Source organism: Carya illinoinensis, chromosome 5 (assembly GCF_018687715.1).
Source record: "Carya illinoinensis cultivar Pawnee chromosome 5, C.illinoinensisPawnee_v1, whole genome shotgun sequence".
NCBI classification, from domain to species: domain Eukaryota; kingdom Viridiplantae; phylum Streptophyta; class Magnoliopsida; order Fagales; family Juglandaceae; genus Carya; species Carya illinoinensis.
In genome coordinates, this window is record NC_056756.1 from 16,314,358 (window position 1) to 16,326,838 (window position 12,481).

Genomic DNA, 12,481 nt, shown 5'->3' on the forward strand with positions numbered 1-12,481 from the left:
AATTTTTTCTTGATAAATTTTATTCGTTAGTTTTAAGGAAACCCCTCTCGTAACGCAATACGCATAAGTAATTAATTCACAAAGCTTTTTGCATGAGATTTTATTTTTAATAAATTATTACGATTATATTGGTTAATAATAAAGGAAAATGATAGTATAACTATCAAATATACGGATTAAATGTGCCTATTTATATATTTGTATTTTTATTTATTTTTAATAATTAAAAAAGTGACTATTAGTGAATTTATATAATTTTTTAATTTTTTTTAATGGTTAAGAATGTTAAAAACTGTTTAAAGAAAAAAAAAAAAAAACTCATTTATATATTAGTGTACATATTCGGTGGGCACATTTAGTCGACATCTTAGAACTATCCAGTTATAAAATATAACGCTGCCCTTCTTTTATCTTCTATCTTTAATTTTCTAGCAGGGTTTGTCTCGTCTCTCTTTTAACATTTGGAAGATACCAATTGAACCCCTGCTATTTGACTGTATTTAAATGTTGAGACGATTATAGATGGTTTGAATTGATTTATGAATAATAACATTTTATAGATTTTATAAAGATGTATTTATAAATACTGATTTGAATGGTGAAGTATTTTAAGAATACTTAACTATTATATATTATTTTATTATTATTTTTGACATTTTTTATTATTTTGTATTGCTATTTATTATTATTTGATATTTTATTATTAATTTTTTATCACTATTCATAAAGTATCTGAGATCATCTTACTATTTAAAATATGTTGAGATATATGTTTGAATGTATAAAATAAATTGAGATAAATTTTATTTTTTATAAAAAATTAAAAAAAATATATCTCATTAATGATGAAATAAAGTGAACTTGACATCCAAATATGGCCTTACATTTCTCTTATTCATATATTGAAATATATATTGTTCAAAGAAAATAAAAAGAGGCAATAGAAAAAGCAATAAACAGTCCTGAATTCCCATTTATAGGAAGACAAAACGACGACGGTTTCTTTTAATTTCCAAATTTTATCTAAGATGTACTCACGGCCGTTGGATCTAGGGCATTAAACAGTCGAAACCTCCAATATATTTTAACCTTTCTTGTTCACGCTGTTCTAACCCTCCTCTGCTTTCGCCCAAAACCCTAGTATAGAGCTAGTTCAGAGCTTTTCGAAAAATGGTTCAGCGCCTCACTTATCGCACGCGTCACAGCTACGCCACCAAATCCAACCAACATCGTATCGTCAAGACTCCCGGTAAACCTTTAATACACTTTTTAATCTTCACTCAATTTATTGATTTTTTTTTTTGTTTTTATATATATCGTATGCAATAGTGGGCTACGAAAACAATCAACTTATTTGTAGGGTATATGCGAGATTTGATTTGGTTTTTTGATAATTTGTATGGTTTTGTGTCTGATTGTTTGGGTGTACAAGGAGGGAAACTCGTGTACCAGAATACTAAGAAGAGAGCCAGTGGGCCTAAGTGTCCCGTCACTGGCAAGAGGATCCAAGGGGTATTTCCATTTTTTTCATTTCTCCAATATTTATATATAAATATAGAGATCTGAACATATATTTATATCCTGTTGTTTTTTTGAAGTTGATTCTGATTGAATTTGAATTTATATGTTTTAAATGCGAAGCCTTTAACAGAAGCCTTTCTTGGGTAAAATCTGCAAAAAGCTGCTATTTGAGTGAAAGGATTTAACGAAATCCGATTGGTCTTACTGATAAACATGGAAATGATACGAATACAATAGGTCTTTAATTGGCGTTGGTATTGGAGGGTAGATACTATGTTTTAGCATGATTAAGTGGGAATTTGTTATAACGGAGCTCTATTAGAGTGAGGAGATTGAAAAGTATTTGTGATACCCCATATTAAAGATAAGAGTAAGTGGTGTATGAGACCCCACATTGTTTGGGAAGTAGAAGTTCTTTCCTTTTATAAAGTTCCAATGGAGTTCCAATTGTATCATTGACTAGTCCTTTTGGAGTATAGACCATGTGGTTTGGGCCTTCCATTGGGACGTTACAAATGGTATTAGAGCCTATCCCAACCAGAAATGTGGGACTTGAGCCGTGCTATCTACGATGGACTGGCCCAACGAGGACGTCGGGAATTTAAGAGGGAGAGATTGTGATATCCCTATATGATAAAGATAAGGGTAGGCTGTATATGGGATCCCACATTTTTTTGCCAAGATGAATATGGTCACTAGACAGATCCAACAGTAAATAGCAGTAATTATTATTAGTGTTAGTGTAGGGCAGGGTTTTTTGCATGTAAGGTGTTGACACTGCTGTAAGTTGCTTTGGCCTTTTGAACTCTCTGTGCCATAGATCCAGTTTATAATTAAATACGGATAAAAATATAACTGAACTGAGGTCAAGGGTACCAAATAAACTGAAACCTAATAGGATCTTGTTAAAAATCATTAATTACTCTTTAACCGGTAGTTTTCATTTTTTTGTAAGCAATAAGAAGGTTTATTAAGGCAAGTAAATAGGCATAGCCCAAGTATACATGGAGTATACAAGCAGAAAAATTTAAATACAAGCAAGGAACTAAGAGCTAGGAAAAGCTAAAAGAAGGCAGTATAATTCTCCTTGAACAATTGTGATGTCTTTTCCTTAATAGCTGTGTAAAAAGTTAAAATTAGAAAGGTGTGTCAAATTTTGAAATAGGAGCATTTAATGTTTCTCAAGCATTTTCCTGAAGAAAGTGGTTTGCAGAATAAGTTTTTTTAAAGGATTCGGGAAATTCAATTTTTTTACACGTTCAAGGTGAAATGTTACATACTAGTTTTATATATGTCTTGTGTACTTATAAAAAAAATATACTTCCTGTGTACTTGGATTGTGCCTTTTGTGCTTTTTAATAATGGTTCTCTTACTACCTATAAAATTTTTAAGTATTGTAGTTTTTTCTGTGCTGTGGATGAGTCGACATGATTTTTTTTTTTTCTTTTAACAAGGAAAACTACTTCTGGAGTGAAAATGTCTATTGAATAGTGGCGGTGTGGTTGGGTTGTTTTTGTTGCAATGCCAGGACATTAAACAGCTGATATCTGAACCATTCATCTTTAATGATGTGATGATTCAAACAAGGAAAGGCTTACGATGGATATCTAGGCACCAATATGATGTCAACCTCATATAAACATCTGGGAAGGATAAGGTCAAACTGCCAACGTATTACCTCTATAGATCCTCATATTGAATAGTAGGGAAAGTGCTATTCTAATGTTTCTTTTGTATACAGAAAGGATGGCATGCATACTTTCCACTCCTTGCCAATCCTTGTTCTTTGAAAACCATGGTACCAACACAACATTCTAATTGCATGGATTGGATTGGACTGTTTCAACTTTGCCTGTTCCAGCTGTATCTTTAGGCTTGGGACTGCGAGATTCAGGGTACCTTCCTCCTTGTCAATCACAGACGGACAGTGGGGCTTTTTCCTTTTAGTCATTTCTTTTCACATGTCACCCAATCTTGAAGATGCACAATAGAATGTGCCTAGTGTTAGGCTGCATTGAAGCTTTGTACATGTCAGAACTTGAAAACTCAATTGACGAACTAGTGTGGTTGCAATTTTTGTTTGATGACCATTTATCATTGGCTAATGGCCCAAGATGGTGCAGCTCTTTCTATTTCTACTTCTCAAGAAGTTCTAGCAATTTTTCCTTTTGACTTTTCAGTGGAGCTCCTGTACACCTGCTGTGTACTGGGCTAGTACGCTTTTTCATCATTAATAAATTCTTTTGTATTACTAGTAAAAAAGTACATATATTTTTTATGACAATTTAGCCAATATGATTGTCTAGTTTATGTTATATTTCTCTTCTTTTGTGTAGCTAAATGGATTCATTCCATTTCTTTGAAGTTCTTTGGAATGTATTGATACTAGCAATTGGGTTTTGTTTGCTCACAATATTAGGATTTGTTTTTGTTATAGCACAATTATGGATATAGTTTGTGATATTCCATTTTTTCACCACGTGAGTTACAAGTATAGTTTCTGCTTTGATACAATGTTGGCTGTGTTCACAGATTCCTCATTTGAGGCCTGCTGAATATAAGAGGTCTAGGTTATCTCGAAACCGAAGGACTGTTAACCGGGCTTATGGTGGAGTGCTGTCTGGAGGTGCTGTCAGAGAAAGGTTTGTGTTTGTTAGAGCCTAATATCAACAGTTTTTCTTTTTCTTTTTTTATTCTTTTTGGTGCATTTGGTTGGGATGTTTTGAATGAGCATTCTGAATTTGTTCCAATTGATTTGTAGGATCATTCGAGCCTTTTTGGTGGAAGAGCAAAAGATTGTGAAAAAGGTTTTGAAGATTCAGAAGGCAAAGGAAAAGCAGGCATCAAGGAGTTAAGTTTTGAAGCCTAGCGACTTTGAAGCAGCTTAATGTAATTTTGGCTATGGCAGAGTGGCGAATTATGGAAAAGTAATGAGTTTTCTAATTTGGATCTTCATTTGCATTTTTCTTTGGCTGGTTTAATGCATATTCTCATTTTGTCGACAAATCCATTGTGCTATAGATTTTAATTTTTGCTGTGTGTTGCCGTATTAGTTTCTTATTCCGTCATTTTCTTAAAGATCGACACAGATGCTTCGTTAAGAAATTACTTGTTATTTACTGTTTATGGTTTTAATTATCTGAATGCTATTTATGGCGGTTTATCTACCATCGTATTTATCTTCTGTGGTGCGATTCCGGTGGCATCTGTTATATCAATATGATAGGCGTAAACCTGGCACTTATTCCTAGCAACCAGTTTGTTCGTAATAGCCTATTAGGTGGAAATGTTTCCATTATTAAAGCGCTGAAGGTGCAGGGATAATCATTTAAAATGTGCAATTTATAAATAGATTGTTAATTTTCTGCTGGGTTGGTGGCGAAGGGTAAATTTCAGGGAAGTTTTGGTGGCACAATGTTGCATGATTGAAAGATCATCAAAATTGGTCAAAGATATGAAATGTGGCTTAATGGTTAGATCAAAATTGATAATTTCAATTGTTTAAAAAGTCAATAGTTTGGAGTAGAAGTTGACAATTTTGATGTTTAGGATGTAAATTGAAAACAATATGACAATTTGGGAGTGTTTGTGAACTGTACCTACCCCGAAAAAATATGTTGTGAATGTTGAGGGGTTGAGGGGCAACTTTTTGATATTTTAGGCTTTACGAGCACATGGAGTGACTATACATTGTAACTGAAGTTTCAAATTTGAAGAAATACCAACTACATACTGACTCTAAAAAGGACTGGAAGCAAGCAATGTGACCAGGTGAAAAAGAAGCAATGTGACCGGGCAATGAAGGAGAGATACCATTGTCATTTTGTCATCACAAAAACGCTGCATATGGGGCTCACTTTGATTAAGACAGACTTTTTTTCTCGTACTTCTACATATAATTTTAAGATCTGTAAATCTCGAATTTAAGATTATAAATATTATTTTTCTTCTTTTCAATATTCTATCGAGACTGTAGGGCCCTATCCTTCGCGTCGGCAATGTCCATTAGCAAATCCTAGGGACCTAGAACCACCTCTATAATTGAATGATTGCATCCTCTCTCTCTCTCTCTCTCGCCCTAAGCTTGCCTCTGCTCTACTTTTCTACATTTTGTACTGACTTGTTAGAGATGTTTGCAGACAAAGAGATCGATACCACTAGAGAGATGAATCTGAGTTTCGAAAAGTGAAAGAAGAAAGACTCAAACCCTAACAAATTTAAGGCTAAATCCGATTATTTTAAAATAAAATTTACTGGAGACTAGATTTATTTTAAAACATATAATTGTATATAGCATAATGCTACTATACCACCTGAGCGGTACTACTCGACAAATTTTTTTAATTTTTTATTTATTTTAACTTAGTGATTAAAGAAGTAATTTTAAATATATTAGTATATTTTTTTATTTTTTAAAAATATTTAAATATATAAAAAATATGAAAAGAAATTAAAAAAAAAAAAAAAAAACTTTTGCAAAGGGTGGCGCCCAACGGTAAACGTTGGACAGCATGGTAGCCTCACCCTTGTCTATATACAGAAGAACGGGTATATGCCTGATGAAAGGTTACCCAACCCAGCCCACTTGCCTCTTTGTAGAGTTAAAAGAATATGCTTGCCCATAAAGGTCGAGCGTGGTGCTAGCAAGCTGTCCAGCATTTACCGTCGGTCATATAGTTATTACAAATGTGTATTCTATTATTTTATTATTTTTTATAAATATTTTTTAAAAAATTTTTAAACATTAAAAAAATATAAAATTTTATTAATAATTATTATTTTTAATTATTAAGTAAAATAAAATATTTAAAGAATAATTATTAACAGTAATTTTGCGAGAATTAAGTAGCATTTTCTTAAAGGTAGAATCCAGCATTTACTGGCAGTCAGATTTAGCATAAGTAGCCCGTTGCCCTCTTTACTTTGGGCTGAGATTGTCTCTACTTTCACCTGTAACTATCTAAAAAATCTCATACATATCCACTTATATTTTAACATGAAAAGTCAATATTACAATTATGGATGATAAAAGTATTTGAGAATAATTTAAAAATATTTGAGAATCATTATGTTGTTAATGTCACTCCGTAAAATTGAAAAAAAAAAGGCTAAAAAAAGAAAAAAATACTCCCTCCTGAACATTATGACATCTCATTTAACACGCTTTCAGTTTCAGTCAACACTTCTATAGTGGGATATTACAGTTTTCTAACAGGAGATTGAAAAGATTGATGTGCAAATAAAGGCAACATTCTTTTAAAAACTTTGTGTTACATTCCTGTCTTTTTTATTTATTTTTTAAAGCAAGTTTGATTTCATTATATTAAAAAGATGATATATAAAGAGAAAGTAGAGTTTTCTAACAAACACCTTAAAACAATAAATAATAGTGTATAATGATGAAAAAAGAAAACAAAACGAGTTTATTTAGAATCAATTTCTTGATCCCTATCCATATCTTATAAGAAGATGTCGTCTTATAGAAAGACATAAAAGAACCACCGCCTTAGGTGGTGGAGATGATGGGTGCACTGTCACTTGTTATCTTAAGATGATTCTTGGAGAGGTCTACGATCCCTCTTGTAAGATCACAATTTAGGAAAAGCGGAAACATAAGGAAGCAGCCAGAATCTAGGCCGAGTCGCCTACGAGGGGACAAGACCGTCAATGGTAGCGCGTGCAATACACGTGCCACTTTAGGAGGAGAATGGACGAGCTGATTTTGAAGGATCAAGGGCAGGTGAAATAAAAAAGGCTACGTGTGGCCTCAAAATCCGCTCCAAGACATTGCTGCGTGTAGAAAGTGCACATGACAGGGATTGTGTGTGCATCAAATGCACCTAGCGGAATTGCAATTTTCTTCTGCAAGCATGAAGATCAGCAACTGTAGAGGCGGTACTGGCGCCGCGTGCAAGGAGGATGCAAGGAAGTAGTAGATCGGCTAGAGTTGACGCTATGGAGAGAAAAAAAAAAAAAAAAAAGTAAAACCAACGGAAAAGAAACAAATGGGAAAGTATAAACACAAAAGAGCCACTGGGGCTGGCTAGGGGAGGAGGTGGTCAGAGCCAAAGCTCTGAACCCCCTCTGCCCAATGATGGGTGGAATATCCTGGAGGTTGGTTAGGTTGGGCGGTTATACGTAGAGAAAAGAAAACAAAAGAAAATTACATTTGTCCCGATACTTTTGGTAATAATATACATTCCTGTCATCTAGGTGTTAGAAGTATTGCATCATTCTGTGAATTACTTTGTGACTGCTATTTGTGAACTTATTAGCTCTTAATAAGCCAGACGTCACATTGCATAAAATTAGTCTAGTATTAAAGAAATTTTATAAAAATAAATTTATAAATTAATATAATTTGATTTTAAGTGTTAGATTATAAAGTTATTTTTATTATAAAGTAAATCTAATGTATCATATAAAATCACGTCAATTTGTGAGTTTATTTTTATAAAATCTTTTTATAGCTATATCAGTTCTCCATGTTGTGAAATGTAATAGTAATGGCCATGGTAAGTTAGAGATGTCTATATATGTAGCTTAATTATACAGAGATATGAGTTTGATCAATGTTTTTTTTTTCTTTTTTTTAGGAAGAAGATGGTGGTACCCTAATTTTATTGATAGTCCTCACTTATAATGGAGGAATACTATAGTTACAACCGGACATCTAGGGGTTACATATAATCATAAAATTCAAGCACATGCATCAAAATAAAATATAAAATTAGTCAAACACTATACAATATACTAAAATAAGCATATAAATAAAAAACAAAACATAATATATACCTGAAAAATTCAACTAAATCTAAAATAACCTGCATAAAATATTTTATCTATGTTGAATTCCATGTAAATTAGCTTGATTCAGTCAAATAGCTCCCAGAATTTCTTTCGAAAGGCTATTATTATTCTCAAAGATCGCCTTTGGACAACTAGAGCCCATCTCGGCTAATCTGTTTGCGACGTGATTCATTTTCCTAAAAGAATAGTAGATCCTTACCACCATCGAGCGAGCATGTATTTTTGCCTCATTCCAGTACATCTGACTCCTCCAAGGGACTAACCCAACCTTTTCCCACCAATTAACTACAAGCTTAGAATCAGTTTCAATTTCGATGTGGGTTATATTCATCTGTGCATATAAAGTAAGACCATCTAAGAGGACTCGGATCTTAGCAATATTTTTTGAACTTATACCGCATCTCTCAGGATTCCTCCACCTCCACTCCTTCGTGGATTGCCAAAGCTATTCCCGTCAACATTTAATTTAGCAAAATCTTATTTCGAGCACATCCATTTTAAAATCTGAATTTTTTTATTCTTGACAAGCATTGCTAGAAGGCCTAGTTGTTGTAAAACTGCACCATCTGAACACCTGTTGAATGGTTTATTTGTTTTTGGTTGTATAATTTGAGATAGAATTCTCTTGATCTTATTGCACATACGCTTGCTCCCTATTTTCAGTAACCACCTCCATGCGAGCCATAGAAACCATTTGATTATAGAGGGAAGAATTCCAATCACAACACTGATTTGAGAAACTACTTGAGCCTTAAATAACCATTGTTGTATTTTACCCCACGCCCATGTCCTATTTGGCCCAAGTTTCGGGCCTAGAGCAACTTCAAAAAAATTCCAGACATAAGCAGGAATTTAAAGGATCTAAAGCATGTATTATTTGTTCCTATGCATTCATTTCATGACAATGATCTATTTAAATAAATGTTTTAGACATAAAAATATCTCACAAAAATAAATCTATAAGTAGTAGTTTGATATAGTATGTTAGATTACAAAACTACTTTTATTGTAAAATAGATTAACGTATTATATGAAACTATATTAGTTTAGTTTATGAGTTTATTTTATAAAATCTCTTTATGACTGTAACACTTCTCATCTATTTAACACGTGTAAATCACATGCAGTCATATATGTCCATATATATATATAAAGAAAAAGAAAGATATGTACACATATATAATAATCTTTAAACAGTTTCTCCTCATGTACTGATCTTTTGAGCTAATCCTTAAAGAAGCACAGAAAACTCAAATACCCATCCACTATTTGAATCAATTCCTCAGCGATACTTTGAATTAACATTAAGTATTTTTCCATACAGTAAAAGCCGAGTACAATGATGAATATACATAAAGCATTTCATAACACAATTCTAAAGTAAACGAATCAACTTGTGACACCTAGCTAGCCAATTCATCCTTTATGTTACACGAAGATATGATTCTTTTGATTTGGATGGTTCTGTTGCCTTAACATCCCCCCACGATTCAAGTGGCACTAAAGTGAGAGTGAGGCTTGATAGAAGCTGTGTAAACTGAGCCATGGAAAGTGGTTTAGTGAGTATATTAACTAGCTGGTCTTTGCTAGAAACAAATGCTACACATAGAGATTTTGCTGCAACTCTTTTCTGAACAAAATGATAATCCAATTGGACATGTTTTGTTATGGAATGTATAACTAGATTCATTAGAAAGATATGTGGCACTAATATTGTCACACAAAGTGTTGGTGGATCTGAGAGAGATTTTTCAAGTTCACCCAATAGAGACTGCAACCAAAGGATCTCACAAGTGGTGTTAGCTACTGACTTATACTCAGCCTCCATAGAGGATCTAGCCATAGGGTTGTTTCTTGGACCACCATGAAATTAAATGATTTCCAAAATATAGACAAAAATCACTTGTGGATCTTCTATTATCAGGACACCCAACCCAGTTGGTATCAGAAAAGGTAATCAATTTATTTGAAGAAATAGAAGAAAAGAACAGTCCAAGATGAAGAGTATTATTAAGATAGCGCAAGATGTCCTTAACATCAATCCAATGAGGAATGCGAGGACAGTGCATGTATGGACAGACTCGATTCACATCAAATGATATATCAAGACATGTGAATAATAAATATCGTAAACTACTGATAACACTACGATACCAATAAGGATCCTCAAAAGTAGAGCCATCCAAAGCAGTGAGTTTTTCTGAGTAAGACATTGGTGTATCGACAGGTTTTGAGTTGTGCAGATTGGTCCATTTTAATAAATCAGTAATATATTTTGACTAAGATAAAAATAGATCCAAAGATGTTCTATGAACTTCAATACCAAGAAAATAATGTAATAGTCTCAGATCTTTAATAGGAAAATATGCAAGCAAAGAATTTATAAACTTAGAGATAAAAACAGAGTTAGACCCAGTAACAATGATATCATCAACATATATCAAGATATAGATGCAATTAGTCACAATTTTCATAATGAGTAAGGATGAATCAGCATGAGAACATGTAAAACCAAGAGAAACCTGTCTATTACTTAGTCTAGCAAACCAAGCTCTAGAAGCCTGTTCCAAACCATAAATAGACCTTTTTAACTTATAGACATGTTAGGGAAAATCGGGGTTCACAAACTCAAGATGCTGTTTCATGTAAACGTCTTCCTCAAGCTCCCAGTGTAGGAAGGCATTTTGTATGTCTAGTTGGTGAAGAGCCCAGTTTGAAGACACTACAAAAGAGAGAAGAAGGCGTATGGTGGTGAGCTTGATAATGGGACTAAAAGTTTCATTATAATCTAGACCTGGTTGCTAATGATACCCTTAAGCAACAAGTTTGGCCTTGCGTTGCTCAAGTGTACCAACAGCTTGTCTTTTAGTCTTTAAGATCCATTTAGAACCAAGAAGATTATATGAGAGGGAAGTTGGAACCAGATCCTAGGTTTGATTGAGGAGAAGCGCATCAATCTCAGCGGCAATGGCAATACGCCATTCATGATGTTTGGAGGCTTCGGTGAAGGATATGGTTATTTAGGGACATAATTTTGGGAAGACGCATGAGAGGAAGATAGAGTGAGAGCGACCGTGGGTTTGGAAGAAGGCCACGGTATAGTCCCATCAGTGCGATGAAGGGGGCATAGAGTATTTGTCTGGGACCTTATGATCATAGGATGCTTGGAAGGAGGAACTATAAGAGAAGTAGAGGAATATGTAAGGGGTGTAGCAGAATTAGGGTTTTCGGGACCTAAGGGATGAAGAGAGGAAAGAGAAGATGTTGGGGATATAGATTGGACACAGACACTGGATTGGAGAAGAGACATGTTGCGTGGTTGGGTTGAAGGAATGGGAAGATAAAGATGTCATGGATCGGGATATAGATCCATCACTTGGGCTGAGGCTAATGGGCTGTGACAAAGTGGGTTGTGTAGGAATATGAAGAGTAGACAACACATTAGATCCGGGCTTGGGTAAAAAAGAGGGCAAGGATATGGGCTGAGCAAAAGGAAATCTGGACTCATTGAATATTACATCATTTGAAATAAAGATTCGGCCCGATGGAATCTATAAACACACATAACCTTTGTGATCAAAACTGTAGCCCATAAAGGCATACTCCTTAGATCAATAATCCAATTTATGATTATTAAATGGCTATAAATTGGTCCAGCAAGTAGACCCAAATACACCAAAAAAGGAGTAATCAAGGATTTGGCCCATTATAATCTCAAAAGGAGATTGTTTTTGAAGTATGGGTGTAGGAATATGATTTATTAGATAAGTGGCAGTTTGAAAGGCCTCAACCCAATATGTGTGGGGGACCGATGCATGAGAAAGTAAGGAAATGCCCATTTCCACAATGTGACAATGACGATGTTCCACACTTCCATTTTATTGATGGGAGTATGGAAACGTAAGTCGATGGGATATGCCAAATGATTGAAACACAGAATAAAAGGGTTGAAATTTATCCCCTCCATTTGTTTGAACCGAAACAATTTTAAATGAAAATATATTATGAACAAACTTCAGAAAAGCAATAACAAGAGTAGTGACATTTGATTTTGATTGCATGCAAAAAAACCAAATAAACTTTGAGTAGTCATCAACTATTGAAAGAAAATAACAAGATCCCATAGTAGACAAGATAGAAGCAAAATCC

At 33.9% G+C, this 12,481-nt stretch overlaps 1 protein-coding gene across 1 annotated transcript; it reads left to right on the forward strand.

The window, feature by feature from the left end:
• The first annotated feature begins 1,084 nt into the window (after positions 1-1,084).
• Positions 1,085-4,689, forward strand: LOC122311346 (60S ribosomal protein L34-like). Its single transcript, XM_043125888.1, has 4 exons — positions 1,085-1,249; positions 1,433-1,512; positions 4,055-4,164; positions 4,284-4,689. Exons 1-4 carry the CDS (start codon positions 1,171-1,173, stop codon positions 4,375-4,377), a joined length of 363 nt encoding a protein of 120 aa, XP_042981822.1. The 5' UTR covers positions 1,085-1,170; the 3' UTR covers positions 4,378-4,689.
• Positions 4,690-12,481: the final 7,792 nt, after the last annotated feature.

Bases quoted from the DNA above. Each gene is read 5' to 3' on its own strand.
- LOC122311346 (XM_043125888.1), top strand. From the start codon at position 1,171: ATGGTTCAGCGCCTCACTTATCGCACGCGTCACAGCTACGCCACCAAA. The intron at 1,513-4,054 runs GTATTTCCATTT...CTGTGTTCACAG, and splicing joins CTGGCAAGAGGATCCAAGGG to ATTCCTCATTTGAGGCCTGC. The intron at 4,165-4,283 runs GTTTGTGTTTGT...ATTGATTTGTAG, and splicing joins GGAGGTGCTGTCAGAGAAAG to GATCATTCGAGCCTTTTTGG.